Source organism: Megalobrama amblycephala, linkage group LG3 (assembly GCF_018812025.1).
Source record: "Megalobrama amblycephala isolate DHTTF-2021 linkage group LG3, ASM1881202v1, whole genome shotgun sequence".
Lineage (NCBI taxonomy): Eukaryota > Metazoa > Chordata > Actinopteri > Cypriniformes > Xenocyprididae > Megalobrama > Megalobrama amblycephala.
In genome coordinates, this window is record NC_063046.1 from 20,048,166 (window position 1) to 20,068,625 (window position 20,460).

Sequence of the window (20,460 nt, forward strand, 5' to 3'; positions counted from 1 at the left end):
ATTTATTATATGATAACTACATTTGTGTTTGATGTTGATTTTCTTGTTAGTCGATTGAAGTATTTGACATAGAAATAAAAGAAGCTAAATAGATTTTATATGGTTAAAGAAAAAAATGTAAGCGCTCCTAAAAATCAATTCTAGGAGTATTTATATATATAAAAAAAGTTAGTATGTGACGCTGCTGATGGTTGTATAAAAACTGTAATTCACATAGTAAGATTACCTACAGCAACAGATTTGGGTTGGACATATTTTATTTTCATATTGCCAAAGCTGTACAGGTTCTATAAATATTTTTAAATGCTGAAATATATTTACATCCATGTCTCTGTTCTTTCCTTTCCCTCTTGTTCTAAACAATACACAGACTAAAATGAAAGCCCAAATAATGTGCAACTGTATCTCTCTCACATTTTCAAACAACAGACCTGATAAGACCGTCCAACTCAAAACATCCGCTTTGGGACACTTGGACTCTGGGAAATCAGTTTTGTGCTATTTACATCTCTAAACCAATAATGAGTGGGCTTTTCAAGTCCATTTACCGTCTGCATACAACAACAGAATTGAATGGTGATGCAAAACAACAGCTTTTTCATGTGTACATTCATACATGTAAATTATTAAAAGTGTGAGCAAGACATAAAAGAATATTAAAATATGTAAATGTGACAGCTGCACTGCCCAATCTAGTAGTCAAGAAGAGATGATCTGAGAAAATCTGCACCTCCATGAACAGACATACTCTCTTTGCCATCTGTGTTTCTAACACACAAACACATAATCACACAGACACACACACAAGCAGGAAGAGGACACTTTAAACAGGACAATTTGGACAAGACTTTTCACCAACATTTTTTTTCAAACAATCTCCAAATGCAGCTGGCTTCTAGATCAATAATGCCTTTTTGATTGCCGTGTCAAAAAACGACAACAAACAGAAAACATAGAAGCGATGCCCGTCTCCTCGTTATGAACACTGGAGGACAGTGGATGAACTCTGAGGACATGACTGGACTTGTTCTTGGTACCCACTAGTTATAGTATTGCACATCTAGAAAACAAACTACAGTTTTTCATTAACATTTTCGTTGCTTTTTCTCAGCATTGCTTCAGAGATGTACAGATTTCTTCCTTTTTTTTTTTTTTTTTAAATATTAATCATTTTCAAGTGACATGCAATTTAACAGCAGTTCACAGACAGGGAACTTTACAGCAGAAATAGCACAGTAGTTTGAGCCTCACGTGGCAGAGCTAAAGAGATACACAGACCTTAGACCACTTACAGCAGGTGGAGGAGGGTGAAAGGAACATTTACGAATGGGACAGCTGCTCCGTCGCGGACGGCTAAGGCAAACCCCTCATACGTGGCAGCGCAAGATTGCAAAGACTTGAACATTTCACCCACCACAGACAGAACAGACTGGAATTTACAGTACGACTTAGCACATAAATATTAAATACACAGCCTGTTGATTGATATCAGAGGGGGTTGAAGAGAAGAAAGGCGTTTGCCTGGTCTCTGCATGCCAGTGGCAACTCGCATGGGATCTGCATGCAACCAATGCCTCCGATTGCAATAAATAAAAGTGTAGAAATGTGAGGACGCCAACCAATAGTAGTCAAAGTCTGTTCTTGTTCTGGTTGGTCAATACTATGAGAACGAAATACCAGCATTTTAGTGTCGGACTCGAATATTGTATCGGGTACATGATAAGATATTATATGAATGGCTCGTTTCTTTTAGGACAAATGTGTTGTCTATGCAAATACATCTACATGTGGATTGGTACAGGAGCAAAGGTCTTTAAAAGGAGCTTTGCAGGAGTGTCAGCTTGTACTGAACAGCAGTATTGCAGGGAGTTCAGGAGCGGGCTGAAGTAAACGTAGGAGAGAAGTGTGCTAGCTCGGTAGTGGACGAGGGGACAGCATCTTGGGCTTGCCCTCTGACTCTTTCCCTTTGACCGCCGCCATGTAGGAGAAGAGGCAGAGCACCGAGTAACAGATCTGATGTGCCTGTTTGAGACAAAAGAGTTGACAGAGTTATTTGTGTGAAAAAAAGTATATCATATTGTAGGGCTGGGCAAAAATACTGATTTCCTGGTTATCTCAATATAAATTCTTAAAATCCCAAGAATGTTGTTTTTTCTTCAAAGCAAAAAACATTCAGGTGGACCAGTGTATTTCTACAAGTGAGAAATAGAGAGAAACCAGGCAGGCACTTGTTTTTGGGTTCCTTACCACTGTCGCCATTAGCTTGCATAGCTGGGGTTTAACAGACACTATAATCAGTAATATTATTGATTTGACTGCACTGACACTATTGGAGAACAAAACTTGAACTGAATTGAGCTGGATAATGACACCAGAGCTGCTTTATAGCTGATTTGACTTTGCTTCATAATTGACGAATTTGTCAACATTGAACTGAATCAACATTGAACTGAACTGAGCTGAATAACAACACAACTGCTTATAGCTGAATTAAACTTGTTCAACACTGAATTAACTTGAACTGAAAAATGATGACACTTCTGTCTTCTGTAGAGCAGTTTTAGAGCAGAATTTCAATTTTTCTCATATTGTATTTGAAGAAGTTTGCATCATTGTTTGTTATTACCCTGTTAATCATTGTGAAGATGCTTTGAAACAATCTATACTCTATTAAAGGGATAGTTCACCCAAAAATGAAAATTTGATGTTTATCTGCTTACCCCCAGCGCATCCAAGATGTAGGTGACTTTGTTTCTTCAGTAGAACACAAATGATGATTTTTAACTCCAACCGTTGCGGTCTGTCAGTCAAATAATGCGAGTGGATGGGAACTTCTACTATAAGAGTAAATAAAACTTGCACAGACAAATCCAAATTAAACCCTGCGGCTCGTGACGACACATTGATGTCCTAAGACACGAAACGATCGGTTTGTGCGATAAACCGAACAGTATCTATATCATTTTTTAACTCTAATACACCACTATGTCCAACTGCGTTCAGCACTCGTTAGTAAGGTCTGATCGCGCTCTGACAGCGGCAGTGATGTCTCGCTCTCATTGAAGTATATGCGCGAGACATCACTGCCGCTGTCAGAGCACGATCAGACCTCACTAAGCGAATGCTGAATGCGGTTGGACATAGTGGTGTATTAGAGTTAAAAAATGATATAAATACTGTTCGGTTTATCGCACAAACCGATCGTTTCGTGTCTTTGGACATCAATGTGTCGTCACGAGCCGCAGGGTTTAATTTGGACTTGTCTATGCAAGTTTTATTTACTCTTATAGAAGAAGTTCTCATCCACTAGCATTATTTGACTGACAGACCGCAACGGTTGGAGTTAAAAATCATCATTTGTGTTCTACTGAAGAAACAAAGACACCTACATCTTGGATGCGCTGGGGGTAAGCAGATAAACATCAAATTTTCATTTTTGGGTGAACTATCCCTTTAAGGGCTATATAAAGGTGACGACTACTTGTGAAAAATTACTGTTATGAGCTTGACTTATTAATGAATCATTCAAAAATATATATATTTTTTTATCATTTGAATAATACAGAGTTGCCATTTGAATCAGTATCAAAGTAGAAGGTTCTTGTAACATTAAATGTGACCTGTGCTAGCAAAATGAGTCTGAATGCACACAGACTAATTTTGAGCAACAGTCAAAAAAAGTGACAAATTTAGGTTTTCACAAAAATTAGTTCATTGTCTTGTCTAGTGATCCCAATGCTCCAAATAGCAATTACACATCTAAAAGTATCTTTATTTGTATGTTTTCTGAGAAGAGTACCTTTCCTTTGACCATGTAAAGCCGGGCACACGCTGTGCGATTTATAATAGTCCTTTACGACTGTTGCTTGTCAGACTGTACGAACATGATCCTCATGTCACACTGTGGGATCTCAGCTGTCCTATATGTCAGACTGTTAAAAACGGACGCGTGCTTGAAAACTTGTCCTGAGTTTTACATCATCAACCCACACACATTCGGTGACAGTGAGCTGCATTACACGCGGGACTGAAATGGTGGCTAACAAAGAAATCTCTAGCGTAAATTTTGATTACGGCTTGTCCTGAAAAATGAAGACAATTTGACGTTTGTGGTAAGAGAAGTCACACTGCAGGACTGTGCGCCAAATCTTCTGACACTGCCAGAATATCGTCAGAGGTGAAATTTCATTGCTTTGGTCATTAATCGTCTGTCTGTGAACATGTCAAATTAGCGATCAAAGACTACAGATTTTTGCCTAGGATTATAGGAACCTTTCAGGATTCTCAAAATTTGTCTCAGACGACCAAATCATGGCCAAAATCGCAGTGTGCACCCTCCTTTAAATGCCGTATTTCTCTGCTCGTTTCTGGACGACTGGCACTTCCTCTCAGCAAAAGTTTGGTATCGTTGTAATTTAAAGCGCAGTATTCCAACTTTGTGAATATTCATAGCGAATTCTCGATGGCTCTGAACCAACTGTGATTTTCAAACTCATGCTGATAAACAAAACGTACATACAAAGACGCCTCAGACCCCGATACATACACATATACACAGAATTACAGTATTTCAAATGATCTGTCTTGGCGAGTATTCACGCAAACATTATCTGTTATGTCTTAAATGAACGTTTGGTTAGCTGTTGGGGAAAAACATCTAATGTGTAACATTATATTACATCCGTGTGATACAGTAGGTCTTAATATATAGGTTGTCTGTTTTAATAATGTTAATCAAACAATTGGGGAATTATGAAAAAAAGTTGAATATATATTTTTCATATAATTATGGGTTTAGACTTGGTTTGTGCCAAATTTGGTTTTATTACCAGGGATTTTGTTTTAGAACCTTCAGAAAAATGTAACTCAATTTTTCTCAAAATTGACTTTGTTGACTCGATCAACTTCAAAACAGGTGTGGCCAAAGACTATAGAATAACACAAGACGTGTCACTCGTATTGTTTTGAATGGGAGAAAGTGTAACGCGCAATATGGCGGAATAAGTCCCGCCTTCTAAATAAGAGCCAATCGCCGACTGGTAAAGTCATCGCATCACTTCAGCGGCCATTAGAATCACCGGTTTCTATAGACCTTATTTACCAGAGAAACAAGCGCGCCGCCATCTTTATAAAATTGTCTTTGAACTTCCGTTTTGCGGTAGCTCTGTACATTTCTATGGCATATCTGTCAAAGAATAATTAGTTGGTTAAGTGGATTTACTTGTTGTAGAGTTAATGAAAGTTATCACGAGCATTGTTATGTTCAAAACAGATGTCTTAACAAATGTCAGTATATCGTGAAGATTTTAAAACGAGCAGTTCATTCATAAATGTAATATCGCTGTGTAAATACAAACCGGAAGTCAAAAGACAACGAGCGCAACGCAGAAAAGGGGCGGGGCTACATAAGGTCTATAGAAACAGTCAGACGCGCGCCTCCGAAGAGACGCGCATTTAGGTCTGCGTATGCGCATTAGCTTGATCCAGCCTGAAAAATACAGTTTCTTTTGTCATGATTCGAGCGTTTAGAAACTAAATTTATGAGCCGGATGTTGTTAGATTTCATTGGTGATTTCAAATATGAAATTTAATCGTAAGGTTGGCGAACAGTTTTGGAGAATTTGATGTTTCCCCATTCAAAGAGATAGGAGCTGCATGATGCCCAGGATGCCCGAGAGGCGTTTCAAAGATGGCCGCCGAATGAAATGACTAGTCTTAAAGGGACTTTGGTGTAGCTCATTGTTAAATTCCAACAAATCATACACCATTTTGAAGGTTTTTTAATAGAAAATAACAATAACTCATTTTTGAAAATTTGCTCATTGCGACATTTTGCCAGCACGGGTCACAAATAGCTTTTAGTTTGCTATGCAAGCCAAAATTTATGTTGGAATTAAATTAAGAGCTTGTCAATCATATTGACTCTGAAAATCTGTATGGATACCCAGCCCTACTGTGTATAGTATTGTATGAATACTGAAATCAAATCTTACCATAGGAGTCTTGTACTTATGGATCACCACTTCTTTAGTTTCAGGAACTGCAAATCCCGTGCAAGACACAAAATAAAAAGTTCAACAGCAGTGGAATAACAAATGTGAAATATTCAAGGGCAAGGGGCGGAAACAGAGAGAAAGTAAGTTTGATAGAAAAAGAAAGAGAGAGAGAAGAGGGGAGGCATACATACGGCCCATGACAAATGAATATTAATAATCTATATCTGGCCCTGTCACATTTCAGAACAAGAGAGCCCTGAATATTGCAGCAGAAGAGCAGCACTCATAGAGTTCATATGACTGAACAGGATTTATCATCAGTAGACATTTCCCACAAGGTTGAGAAACTCTTATGCAATGGGAAAATGAATCAAGGCAGGCTCAAGAGGAGGAGAAAGAAAGATGGAGAAATCAGAGAGAGAGAGAGAGAGAGAGAGAGAGAGAGAGAGAGAGAGAGAGGGAATTTCATCGCAAGTTAAAGTTGGAAGGAAATCCGGGGTCTGCTGGGTTTTTCCATCACTGGAATGACTTGTACTACAGGCATGAGTGTATGAACTCGACTTTAGGATAAGCGACATCTGACATGAAGGCAGTGCAGTGCAGATGAAGAGTCGACAGCCATTAGTGGTGAAAGAGGGTGTATGAGAGATGATGACTGATGTCGAGTTAAATGAGAAGGACAGGGTAGGGAAGAGAAGAAGAAAAGATAAAGGTGACAGCACTTTACCTGCTGGAGAATGAAGGTTTTCATAGCAGCAAAGATGAGGGGCGGATTACAAAAAGGAAGCACAAAGACACAGCACTAACCCAGTCTAGAGCCGACTCTTATGACTACTGGTGACTCCCTTCATAATATAGATGTCCAAAAGAACCAGTTAAACAACCTTTGCACGGTTTAGTTATTATCTAAAGACTTCTATTCTGAAGACTATGACCAACATTCTCCATTCTTATACTCATTCTCCAAAAGATGCATCAGAGGAAACGGCTGCAATCTAAAACTGAGCTGATCGATTAATTCATCGATTGATATCTTGTTTTAGCTGATAAAAAGGGCATTTGTTAACAGGTTAGCGCTAGGCTAAGCTATTAGCTTGCTAACGGAAGATGCACTGAAGATGCAAAAACAAAGAAAGGAAAATGTTCTTAGCTTTGGTTATACAGAATTATATGTGAATAATACATTGGGATTTACCCATGCTTAAAGGATTAGTCCACTTTCAAATTAAATTTTCCTGATAATTCACTCACCCCCTTGTCATCCGAGATGTTCATGTCTTTCTTTCAGCAGTCGAAAAGAAATTAAGGTTTTTGAATTATTCTCCTTATAGTGGACTTCAATGACCTCCAAACGGTTGAAGGTCAAAATTACAGTTTCAGTGCAGCTTCAAATGGCTTTAAATGATTCGCTAGATAAGACCCTTATTCCTCGTCTGGTATCGTTTAAAGCTATTTGAAGCTGCACTGAAACTGAAATTTTGACCTTCAACCATTTCAAGTCCACTATAAGTAGAAAAATCCTGGAATGTTTTCATCAAAAACCTTAATTTCTTTTCAACTGACGAAAGAAAGACATGAACATCTTGGATAACATTGGGGTGAGTAAATTATCAGGAACATTTTATTTGAAAGTGGACTAATCCTTTAATGATATTTTGACAGATAGTGATGCTTATTTTGTTATAACCGATAACTAGATGTTATTAAAACTGTATAGTATTTGTTCAAATAAATGAAAATTCAACACTAAAAATTAAAATCAATCATTTTAATTGCTAGTGAATGTAGGGATCACTACATTATCATGTAGACTATGAAAAAGAGGAAATGAACAAGCACAATTAAATACACAATAACTGACCAATAAATAATAATAATAATAACAAATAATATTATTATATAATATTAATAACAGATATGGTACTGGTATAGTGTGCATCCCTATATGTAATTGAGACATTAATGAACATATATTCACGATTGATTTGAATTTATACACCATAAAATGATGTATCATTTTTACTAATTAGGCATGAATAGAGTGCCCATAAAAAAAGATGTTTCAGCCAATGAAATGGCTTTAGGTCCAAGGGGGACAGGATTCTGTAGGCTGATGGGATCTTGCTCCTTTTAGGTTTTACATTTTATATAACATCTCATCCCCAGACTGTGCATTAATGAAGCAACATCTAAAAACTACAGTCCTATTTCTGTCTCATACGTATATAACTTCTGCTCCTGAAGCTCATACATGTCATTCTGACCGCCACATCTAAGAGTACTGAACGTGATCACATCTCTGCTCTGCATGTGACTGAGTTACTGCTGTGTCGCGTACAGGCCTAGAATCAAAATGGGGGTAATTACCAAACTCCTCCAGGACAAAGACTCCTTTCACTGTATTGCACTTTTTAATGTGACTCAGCTCTATGAAAACCTAAAAACAAACAAAAAACAAACAAAAAAACAACAGGACACACTGTTACCAACTCAATCACACACTTGTGAGAAAACCAAAAAAAAAGTATTTTTTGAAGAGATGACAATCTGGACAGTTAGTAACTGTAAACTAGGGAGAAACGGAGAAAGAACATGATAAGCAAGCTGTTGAAAAGCTATCAGAAATAAAATATGACTGCACAGAAAGAGAAATTTCCATGTTGACAGGATTACATGGGCCAGTGACGCAAATGGAGTGTTGTGAAAGTTTCAACACCTGAGCAACATTATGGGTCTTCATGTTCTAAAGAGTAAAAATAAACTCAGATAAATATATATTTTGTAATTTTGAAATTGTATTAAATTAAATCAAGTCAACACCCTAAGTCTTAAGAGAGTCTCACTTTAAAGAGAATCACTGTGTATTACAATCCCTGTCTACACTATTCAGTATGACGTGTTCTTAAGGCACTGGAGACTTGTATAACAGATGTATTTTTGAAGCACTAAAGACTAAAGAGCTAATATGAACCTGCAGATGTGAACATTTGCACCAAATGTGGGAACGGAATCAAGGCACTTATCCCCCTATGTGCTGAAAGGGCCCATGCAAAGACATCCATGGAAAATTCCATCATCAGAAAAAAAAAAAAAAAATAGACAGACAGACACACAGACCAAAAAGGAACCAAAAAAAAAAAAGAGAGAGAAAGAGAGAGAGAGAAAATAATACAAAAGACATTAAAAAAAAAATAAGCACACAAAAGTGACGTCTGCCAGAAAAGCTACAGAACAAGGAAAGGAAAGAAAAAGTAAATGACAATGTTATGCTAAAAAGCAAAGACTGCAGAGGTTGTGTACCTTCCGCTCCTTGCAGGGGGAGAGAGCATGGGAGAGAAACGGTTTGGATTATTATTGGACAAAAAGAGCACAAAACACCCTCTGGTGCTACGAGCCCACTCTTACAGGATTAAACTACAACCGCCGATTCCATCCAGAAAGAACAAAGTCTTCTTACATTAACTGTTAATATCTGCCATTATGTTTACATTAGTTTTGAAGCCCTGATGTATTCCCACCCCATTACCCTCCATGCCTCCTCCACCAGCAACGAAGACCAGCTCCCTCACACATGCCTACAGCCAAAACAGAATAGTGCCAAAACCATTACAACACACACAACTACACTACATAGATGATTTTGTTAAACAATGCTGAACTCTTGTCAACACTCTGTAATCAAGTAACTGACTGGTGACCACAGAGAGGCACCTATATATGATCACGATATATTAAAGGGATAGTTCAGACAAAAAATTATCTATTATCATTTACTCACCCACATATCGTTCCAAATCTGTAGAACATACAAAAAACTGTTTGGGTTTCCATTGACTTCCATTGTATGGACAAAAAAATACAATGGAAGTCGATGGGAACCAAAACTGTTAGGTTAACAACATTCTTCAAATTATCTTCTTTCATGTAGCACAGAAGAAAGTAAGTCATACAGGTTAGGAATGATATGAGGGTGAGAAAATGATGACAGAATTTTCATTTTTTGGAGAAATATCCCTCTAGGTCATTTCAGCAACTGAAGACTATGACCTAGGAAGACCCCAGCAAAAAAATAAAAAATAAATAAAGAATATGTTAGTAAGAACAAAAATAAAGTACTTATTTAAGGTTTGCATTGTTTGCTAATCATTCCAGTCTTTTCCAGAGTATCAGTGTTACATAACTACTGCTTTTCGCCTTGAGGGAGTTCATTAATGGGATAATCAAAAAGAAAACATTTGTTTTCTAGAAATACGTTCAACGCACATCAGTTTTCCTCTTCGACCAGGTTAATTGACCCAGAACAGCTGTATTATGGCGCTTTTCCACTGTGTAGTTTGACTCGGCTTGCTTTTCCACTGCAGTTTAGTACCGCTTCAAAATGAGTGGGATTATAGACTGATTGTTATAGTTGTGCCACCTCTACTGCCGTGGATCCGCTGCTCAGCTACCAATAAGTCTGCACCTCATCTACTGACCACAATACAGTCATTTCTTTTTTTAAGTTGCATGCGATGGTCGATTAAAGCAAGTTGTTTATAAAAAGTTGCGCGAACAAATTAAACTGCGGTGGCTGTTACTGACCGTATAAATCTAGCAGGTTTGATGTCTCGTGTTTCAAACCCAATGACGCTGGTAGTGATGATTCTCTCTGACCAATCGGTGATCTGCAGTGTTTACATGTCACATTTAGTATCGGTACGGCACACTTGGAACCTCAACCGAGGTGGTACTGTTTACCGTGTTGTATCGAGCTATACCATGCAGTGGAAAAGTGCCAAAAAGTGAGCCGTAACATGCAGTGGAAAAGCGCTATTAGGTCACAGAAGGCGGCCATATGGTCTTAATAACATTTAAAGTAGCATCTATAAAATCAGGTTTATTAAGAACTATTACCTGATTGTCTCCCATTAGAACCAATTTAAAGAATATTTTTATATACTTAGTTAAGTATACAACTAAACCTCCCTAAAGTGGTTGTAAATAAGAAATGTATCCTTTAAACCTCCCCAGCAATGTATTTTGTACATTACTGCTTTGAATATGTTTTGCACAAGGTTCTACGTCTTACCTCTGGCACACCACAACAAACCGACAGCACACCAACACTCACAAACCGTAAGGACCAGAGCTGGGCGCCGTGACCATTAACACATACTAACACACACAGCGGGTGGAATGTTCTGACATTTGAAAAAGTAAATCTCTGCTTGTGATTAAGCAAACCAAAAACAAACATCCAGCAAATAAAGCCAAACAACAACGACAACAGCTATTCCTCTTAGAGATTCTTCAGGAACAACGCTTCCAGACATTTTTAAAATGAGAGTTTAGAGTTTAGATTTGACTGTTTATTTAATTATTTAGCACATATTGTAATTACTTTGTGAGTTGTTCCAAAAAACTTCTCAGAGGATGGAAGGCACAAATAGAAAGAAAGAGAGGAAGGAGAAGAGGCATGGAGAGATGATGAGATGAATTCAGACAAGAGAAGAGAGAAACAGGGGAATGAATGGATTGAGAATGAGGGGAAGGGTTGGTGCTGAATTTGGCAAGCACTTTGTCATGGTTATGATAAAGGCAACACTTCCTACCTGGCTGTGCATAAATTTGAGGTTGATGCCTTCCAGCGTGACCTGAAGGAGACCACCCTCCCCTGTCTTCATGTCCTGAACCGGAAACTCGCCTCCCAGCTCTGGACCTACACACATAAGGGGAAAAAGCACTTAGCTGTGAGACTTAAAAAAAAAGAATAATAATAAGATTTTATATTTAAAAAACAAAAGGGGTGAATTCAGGTAAATTAGGCCACTTTTATTGAGATGACTGTCAAAAACTGGCGCATTTTACCTGAATTTACCCTACAAACACACTACAGTGCAAATGTTTGGGGTCAGTAAGATTTTTTTTTTTTTAATTAAAAGGTGCCATCGAACGTTTTTTTTACAAGATGTAACATAAGTCTAAGGTGTCCCCTGAATGTGTCTGTGAAGTTTCAGCTCAAAATACCCCATAGATTTTTTTAAATTAATTTTTTAACTGCCTATTTTGGGGCATAATTAGAAATGCGCCGATTCAGGCTGCGGCCCCTTTAAATGCTCGCGCTCTCCGCCCCCTTCCGAGCTCTCGACTCTATCATTGCATAAACAAAGTTCACACAGCTAATATAACCCTCAAAATGGATCTTTACAAAGTGTTCGTCATGCATGCTGCATGCATACATTGGATTATGTGAGTATTGTATTTATTTGGATGTTTACATTTGATTCTGAATGAGTTTGAGGCTGTGCTCCGTGGCTAACGGCTAATGCTACACTGTTGGAGAGATTTATAAAGAATGAAGTTGTGTTTAGGAATTATACAGACTGCAAGTGTTTAATAATGAAAATAACGACAATCTTGTCTCCGTGAATACAGTAAGAAACGATGGTAACTTTAACCACATTTAACAGTACATTAGCAACATGCTAACGAAACAGTTAAGGTGCGTCCCAATTCGCGTACTTATGCATTATTCTATGACGTTTTTAAGTATAAATAGTGCGAGTAGTGCATTCACACTGAAAATTCCAAAAAGAAAAAGTACACTTTAAATACCCGGATGATGCACTAAATTAACGGAAAAAAACAAAGTGTAGAATGTTGGACACTTCGTGCACTCAAATGTCGCAGCTTTAATTATGTAGTGGAGGGGAAGGGAGGATCGGACTCCGTTGTTAAATGACAAAATAACCTTATACAATTCACGCACTACATGGATGAGTGCATAGTGCACAAGTACATAGTGTATAAGTGCATAGTGTATAGTGTGTCATTTGGGACGCAACTTTAGAAAGACAGTTTATAAATATCACTAAAAATATCATGTTATCATGGATCATGTCAGTTATTATTGCTCCATCTGCCATTTTTCTCTATTGTCCATGCTTGCTTACCTAGTCTGATGATTCAGCTGTGCACAGATCCAGACGTTAATACTGGCTGCCCTTGTGTAATGCCTTGAACATGAGCTGGCATATGCAAATATTGGGGGCGTACATATTAATGATCCCGACTGTTACGTAACAGTCGGTGTTATGTTGAGATTTGCCTGTTCTTCGGAGGTCTTTTAAACAAATGAGATTTATATAAGAAGGGGGAAACAATGGTGTTTGAGACTCACTGTATGTCATTTCCATGTACTGAACTCTTGTTATTTAACTATGCCGAGGTAAATTCAATTTTTAATTCTAGGGCACCTTTAATACTTTTTATTCAACAAAGACATTAAATTGATTAAATGTAACAGTAAAGACATTTATAATGTTACAAAAGATTTCTAGTTTAAATAAAGGCTGTTCTTTTGAACTTTCTATTCATCAAAGAATCCTGAAAATGTTTTATCAAGGTTTTTATCAACTGTTTTCAATAATTTGCTAATAATAAATGTTTCTTGAGCAGCAAATCAGCACATTAGAATGATTTTTGAAGGATCATGTGACACTGAAGACTGGAGTAGATGCTGAAAGTTCAGCTTTGATCACAGGAATAAATTACATTTTAAAATATATTCAAATACAAAACAGTTATTGTAATAATTGTAATGTAACAAATTGTAATCATTCACAATATTACTGTTTTACTGTATTTTTAATAAAATAAATGTAATTGAAGAGACCTTTTCAATAAAACATTTAAACATCTTACCAGCCCCAAACCGTCTGAAGTGTAGTGTACAGAGACACACAATGTACCTGGTTTGATGCTTTGTTGTCGTGCAGCAGCACGCTCCATGCTGTCTTTAACACAGTAGTACAGTTCCCGACACTTAACACACACAGACAAAAAAGAAACAGAAAGAGAAAGTGAGACTTAATTATACAGACGATACGATACTGAAACAATACAAAAAAAAAAGTATAAACTGAGTGTATGTGTACTACAGTATGCCTTTACATTGATGAGCATCTCACCTTCTTGGTGTAGAACTTGTTAAGCTGTGTCTCTTGGCCGTTCCTCCTCCACAGACACAACACTTTGGTCTTGGGACAGTAGGTCATATTTATGAGCTTCTCATACCACCAGCGCTCATAGACTGTGCCAATGTTACTGCGCAAGACGATGCAGTCGTCACACACCTAAACACACACAAGGCAGAGGAAAGATGGACTGAATGCTCATTTGCACAGACAAGTTCATTAGAATAAAAAAGGAGGCATGTAGACACGCAAAACTCGTACCTCCATGAAAAATATGTCACCAGTTGTATCAGTACCAGCATGTACAACAAATGTCTGCTTCTTAATGTGCCGGCTGCCGCTTGGCCTGATGGAAAGCTCCCGGCCACTCTGCAACAAAACACACAATCTGTCCATCACTAATCACTTGATCATAATATGTTCAGCTACTGGCTTACATGCAACAGCTGTAACTCCTCATCTGACCAGCTCTTACCAAATGTGCAATGCGGTCCAGGACTTCATTGATCTCCTGACTGTGTGTTAGGCCGATGTGAGATTTCCCCATAAGACGCCGTACCTTCTTCCTGATGTCATTTTTACTGACCTAGATAAATGGAGCAGTAATAGTTAAAAAAACACCATGGAGTAAAAGTTTGGGGTCAGTAAGATATTTCATGTTTTTGAAATATGTCTCATATGCTCAAATAAACGCTGCATTTATTTGATCAAAAATACAGTAATAACAGTAATATTGTGAAATATTATTACAATTCAAAATAACTTTTTTCTATTTTAATATATTTTAAAATGTATTTTATTCTTGTAATTCAAAGCAAAATTTTCAGCAGCCATTACTCCAGTCATCACATGATTATACAGACATGACTGCAACATTTCTTATTATTATCAATGTTGAAAACAGTTGTGCTGCTTGATATTTTAGTGGAAAACGTATACTTTTCTTCATTATTCTTTGATGAAAAGAACGTTCAAAAGAACAGCATTTGTTTGAATTTTTTTTCAACATAATACATTTCTTTACAGTGCCTTTTGATAAAAAATTAATATGTCCTTGGTGAATAAAAATAGTTCTTTACAAAACAAATCCTACTGAAAAAAAAAAAAAATCCTATATATATATTTAATTCATTTAATTTAATCCAATTTAATCAATTTAATACCTCAAACTGTTCACTATGAAAATATCTTTGATTTAAATATATGTAAAGGAATGGAGTGTTTGTGTGTACCTTCATCATAAGCATGTAGGCGATCATGTTGTGCAGGAGAGTGGCCAGTAGTCTGTCCTCATCATCCTCCAGTCTCTTGCGGTCATGATCTCCCAGAGACAGATATCTGAGAGACAGCACACAGCACACAAAATCAAAATCAAAATACAACAGCAAAGTTTACATCTGAATCCTAGCATGACCAAAAGGCTTGAAGCTTAAAGCTCATTCAAAACATTCCAACATGTTGACATTTTCCTAGAGTGGAACTTTTGAGCAGTGTCAGATGGGTGTAATTTGCATGAAAGCATGTGAACAACCAGTATGCATTGTGCTTTCATTAAAGTATGTAAACTTCTAAAATCAGACAATTCTGTATGATTGATTCAGCTTGAAATCTTCTACAGGCACTTACAGAACACACTAACCTGTCAATCATTTCTTGTGGTCCCTGATCCATCCCCATTCCTTCCCGTTCCAACATTACAGCATCCAGGTAGGCATCCTCCCAGAACTGCATCTGATCCCACAGAGTAGAGCGCTCCTTACCTACACATACACACAATTTTACTCTTAACTTGAGTAAAACAGTATTTCAACTCAACAACATGCCAACATGTACATTTATTAAGGTAAGCATCAGATGTTCAAAACCATAAAGTCATAAAACACAAATAATTTGAGTATTACGCTAAAAACCCTACAAAAATAAACACAAAGATAGTTCAAGCAAAGCCAAAGCAACTGCACAGCATGCTGTAATGAATAAAGCCTGCTATCAGTCCTTATAAAATTAATTTTAACACTGAGTTAACACACGCCTCCATACATCTGCTTATTGTTTCAGCCTTTACATTCTCTAAAGCAGCTTTTTTCACCCCTCAGTTTCACACAAACACATTCAATTACAAAATAAGATTGGCTTATCTGATCTGTCTTGTTTGTGTATTTTCATTCTCTTATAAAAATTCAGGTAAAACCACCATAAAATCATGCAAATAATACCATGCACAAACCAATACATTCAAATATTTGTAATTTCTTGGAAACAAACAAACAAACACCCTACATGCTCCATACAAGACTTAAACACACAGTCATAGTATGGATGTGAGGGAAGGCATGTAGCGTCTAATACTACAATCCCAAAATACACACATCCAAAAATGTCAAAGGTCGGAGTTTATCCATACTCAGAGAAAAGGTTTCCATGGCAGCATCCTCCAGTTGGTCCCAAACTGAGCTTTTATCTCGCCCTTCGTGGCATTAAATGGGAGGAGAAAAAAGAAAAAGGAGAGAGAGAGAGGAGGGAAAAAGAGGAGGCCGCGGTGCAGAAGGCAAAGAAAGTGTCAGAGTGTTAGAAGCAAAGCTGTGTGCTGTCAGAGATATTCAAACCAATACTTCATCACAAGCTGGTTAATACAAGGACTTATTTGGAGCAAATTAACAGAGAACTTTACAAAGCTCTAGTGGTCAGTATGTAAACATGGTTAACAGAATAAACTGTTGCAAACAGAATCTAGACAGTAATAAAGGATTGTTCTGTGCAGTGGACATTTAATTTTTTAACTTTTTTAAACATTAAGGTTATGGAAAACAAACAGAGACAACTTTTGGAAACACCTCAAAATTTTGAATTAACATGGACATTGACAAATACGCCAGAGCTGATTACTAAAGCAGTGAGAACGGACATGGAAGAAGAAGGGAAAGAAAAAAAGTGCGAGAACAAACAAAATGAATGAAAGGAATGCTGAATAAATTAAGGGAGGAAGATTCATTCTTACCGAGCAGCCCCTCACACAGGTAGATCCTCATGCTAACATCCTCAAGAGGCGGTGCTGGTGCTCCCTTATTAACACCAACAGGTCCCCTCACTCCTGGCTTCAGCTTATGGGTCTTGCCCTGTATGAGAATCAACCATTCAAATGCTTGGGGTAAGAAATGAATGCTTTTATTCAGCAAATTTATTTTGGTCAACCTTTGAACTTTAATTTGACTTACATGTGTGTAGTATAACAATGAAAGTTTAGACGTAGTGAGGATGACTGAAACTAAGCCAGTGGATATGGATATGCAAAAGATACTCACAAACACAGAGCTGGTCGCAGGGTTGGTCTCAATCTCGCTGTCGGACAGTGTGCCACGGGACAGGTTGAGATGTTGAGCATGTCTTCCTGTCTGGCCATCTCCAGCAGTGCTGCTCAGGTCGCTGTCTGCACCCAACGTCTCACCTGAGCTGTTACTCACCTACAGATCCAAGGTCAGAGATCAGCAAAAGTACAGCAAACAAGAGAGATTTTATGATTTCTTAAAGGGATAGTTCATTATAAAAAAAATAATAATAATTAAAAAAAAAACATAAAACATAAATTAAAAGTTTTTTGGGGGTTAGTATGATTTTTTTGCAATGTTTTTGAAAGAAGTCTCTTATGCTCACCAAGACTTTATTCAAAAATACAGTAATATTATGAAATATTATTACAATCTAAAATAACTGTTTTCTATTTTATTATATTTTAAAATGTAATTTATTCCTGTGGTGCAAAGCTGAATTTTCAGCATCATTACTCCAGTCTTTAGTGTCACATGATCCATTAGAAATCATTCCAATATGCTGATTATCAATGTTGAAAACAATAGTAATGCTTAATATTTTTGTGGAAACCATGAATTATTTTTGTTGATTCTTTGATGAAAAGAAATTTCAAAAGAACAGCATTTATTTGAAACAGAAATCTGTTACATGTCACTTTTGATCAAATTAATGCATCCTTACTGAACAAAAGTATAAAATTTTTTTTTAAAAATCACTAGAAAAAATTACTGACCCCAAACTTGGTATGGAGTGGTAGTGTATAAAATAAAACTTGAACTGTATTCCATGTCTTTTGAAACAACACAACAGCTTTGTGTGACAAACAGACTGAAACCTACATAATTTATTCAGAGAAAACACTTGGAATAAGCATGCTACTTTTATGGTCATTCTGCCTAAAATCAAAGTTTGGAATGAATAAGGTAAGTAAATTTTGACAATTTTCATTTTTTGAATGAACTATCCATAAGCAAACAGAAAGTAACAAACTTGTCTATAATGCAAGAAAGATATAAAGAAATAAAGAAGAAGACTGTAAAAGATGTAAGACAGAACTGTCTGTGAGAACTACATATAATTTGGATATACAGAAGTGTATCAAAGAGAAAGGGTGGCAGTGTCTCTGTATTGGCCGTGCCCTACCACTGTGCTAGCCTCTGATTCCTGACTGGTGCTTCTGGTCAGAGCAGGAGGCTCGGAGCTCGCCAGTGACTCTGTATCACTCTTCTGGAGAGGAACATAGATGAAACAGGCCAATGATAGCATGAAACAGTTTGCATAGGTATATTTCCATGTATTTATTTCAAAATAAAATAAAATGAAATGGTCAAAGTTAACACCTGTGAGCCAGACGTCACACTGAGGCCACTGTCAGCACTGATCTGTGATTTCTTTTCATCAGTGTCTCCACCTTCTAGACGCTGTTTTGCTCCATCGGCCCCTGTAGAAAACATACAATCAGCTCTTCCATCCATTAACTCTCTGCGCTGCATTCTGGGACATCACATGACTAACAGTGAGCTGAAGCCATCTCTGTTCTACAGAGCGACATGAAAGTTATCGATTTCACAGAGGGAAATAATGCCATTTCAGCAGGCTGCCACTCATTAGACTATGCAGAGCAGACAGACAGAAACAAATAATGCTTGCGGTCATATTGGGGAAACTCACAGAAGCAGATCAGCTGACAGTGGGCCAGATCAGTTCACACACATTAGTGCTAGATATCACAGACAAAGGCAGTCACACATGCAGGCAAACACAGTCAACCAATCGGACAGGAGGAAGCTTCAGATGCTACTAGCGCACTCACTGCTTCTTAAATGAAGAAACCGATATTGCGCTTGCAAACCCCAACTTGGTTAAAACTGATTACGTTGTACGAGCCATCAAGACCAAAAAAAACAAACTTAAGCTGAACTCCAATTCTTCTATTGTAAAATTATCAAAGTGAAACAGAATGCATGTGGTCTTTGAAACTCTTTCAATACTCGACTGAAATAAGTATGAAATCTGGCCTGATTGTAGTTTATAAAACATCTCATACTTGCATCAAAGTATAGTAACTATAAGTAAAATGAGGTGGAAAACCAAAAGACAATGCATGCTTGTGTTCAGTGACAGTCACTGAGACGTAATTGTAAAAATAACTACAAATGCTACAAATCTACTTAAAAAATAAAATCACCTGATTATCATTTATTTACACTGCCTGGTAAGAATGAAAAAAAAAAAAAAAAAACTAAAAGTAAAAAAGTTTAAGTACATGTGGGATAAATCTACTCCATCGTGGTGAATGCTTTAAAGAAACAAGTTGCCAAGTCAAAAACAGAGCAAACCAGTCAAGCGTAGGAATGGGCATGAGTACCTGAGTACTGGGAAGTGACAGCATTGATCAATCATGATAAATTTTGTGACTGGTTATAACAGAATATCAGGTGGCACCTTGCAGTCGGACTGCTTTGATTAGAAGGCACCTATACACCGAGACTTGACTTTCAGTCCACAAGAGCAGCACATTCTAGCCCAAGGGGCTTGCAAACTATTTTTAAAATAACTATTTTAAATAGTGGCATGAGATGATAAAAAACAGCAAGATGCGATACAATTGCAAAAAAGGCCTTCTGTTATATTTTTTTTTCTGTCAAGTACTCAAGCAGTCAAAATAACCAAAATGCACATCCCTAGTCAAGAGTCAGATTTGCACACTTAGAAATATTGGCCCAAATACTGATTTTATTTCAACGTAATCTAATTCTGTATGTATACAGGGCTTATTTTATACCACAAAATTGACTTCGGATGGATTGTCATTTTAACTTTGCATCTGTGTACCTTGCTCCTTTTAAATAAATGCAATTCCTTGACAAAATGTTTGGGCCACATGTCTAAATGGGCTTTTTGAGAAGTAGTTGAATATTTGGGGGCAGATTGCGTTTCTACCCACAATAGAAAGTAGTTTAAGGGAAAAGGACTGGTGCAGGTAGAAGGATATAGTCCCTGTTTTGCAGTTCTGCAAAGGAAAGTCTAATTGGGTGCTTAGGGAAGTGATCTTACTCTGTTCTTTTTCCAAAGCTTTTTGCTTTCTGTTATCCTGGTGCTTGCTCCACAATTCTACCCAAGATGCATTGCAAGCAAGGAGAGAAAGACAGAGAGAGAATCAGAGAGCCGGTTGAATTGTCAGATATGGAGGATGAGCT

At 37.3% G+C, this 20,460-nt stretch overlaps 1 protein-coding gene across 50 annotated transcripts in view; it reads right to left on the bottom strand.

Moving 5' to 3' along the window:
• Nucleotides 1-239: 239 nt before the first annotated feature.
• Nucleotides 240-20,460, bottom strand: part of madd (MAP-kinase activating death domain) — a 69,030-nt gene continuing 48,809 nt past the window's right edge. For 7 of the 50 annotated variants that reach the window (XM_048184529.1, XM_048184525.1, XM_048184521.1 and 4 more), the window contains 17 exons: nucleotides 20,318-20,374; nucleotides 18,601-18,701; nucleotides 18,404-18,487; nucleotides 17,254-17,412; nucleotides 16,950-17,067; nucleotides 16,356-16,418; nucleotides 15,591-15,711; nucleotides 15,184-15,289; nucleotides 14,427-14,537; nucleotides 14,213-14,320; nucleotides 13,946-14,110; nucleotides 13,727-13,799; nucleotides 11,588-11,694; nucleotides 9,297-9,305; nucleotides 8,364-8,433; nucleotides 5,994-6,040; nucleotides 240-2,022 (listed from right to left, as the gene is read on the bottom strand). In XM_048184529.1, the coding sequence (XP_048040486.1) occupies nucleotides 1,909-2,022; nucleotides 5,994-6,040; nucleotides 8,364-8,433; nucleotides 9,297-9,305; nucleotides 11,588-11,694; nucleotides 13,727-13,799; nucleotides 13,946-14,110; nucleotides 14,213-14,320; nucleotides 14,427-14,537; nucleotides 15,184-15,289; nucleotides 15,591-15,711; nucleotides 16,356-16,418; nucleotides 16,950-17,067; nucleotides 17,254-17,412; nucleotides 18,404-18,487; nucleotides 18,601-18,701; nucleotides 20,318-20,374 (1,613 nt within the window). In that variant the 3' untranslated portion in view covers nucleotides 240-1,908. The remainder of the gene's footprint in view (nucleotides 2,023-5,993; nucleotides 6,041-8,363; nucleotides 8,434-9,296; nucleotides 9,306-11,587; nucleotides 11,695-13,726; nucleotides 13,800-13,945; nucleotides 14,111-14,212; nucleotides 14,321-14,426; nucleotides 14,538-15,183; nucleotides 15,290-15,590; nucleotides 15,712-16,355; nucleotides 16,419-16,949; nucleotides 17,068-17,253; nucleotides 17,413-18,403; nucleotides 18,488-18,600; nucleotides 18,702-20,317; nucleotides 20,375-20,460) is intronic. The other 43 variants (XM_048184551.1, XM_048184522.1, XM_048184541.1 and 40 more) reach the window with 15 other exon arrangements.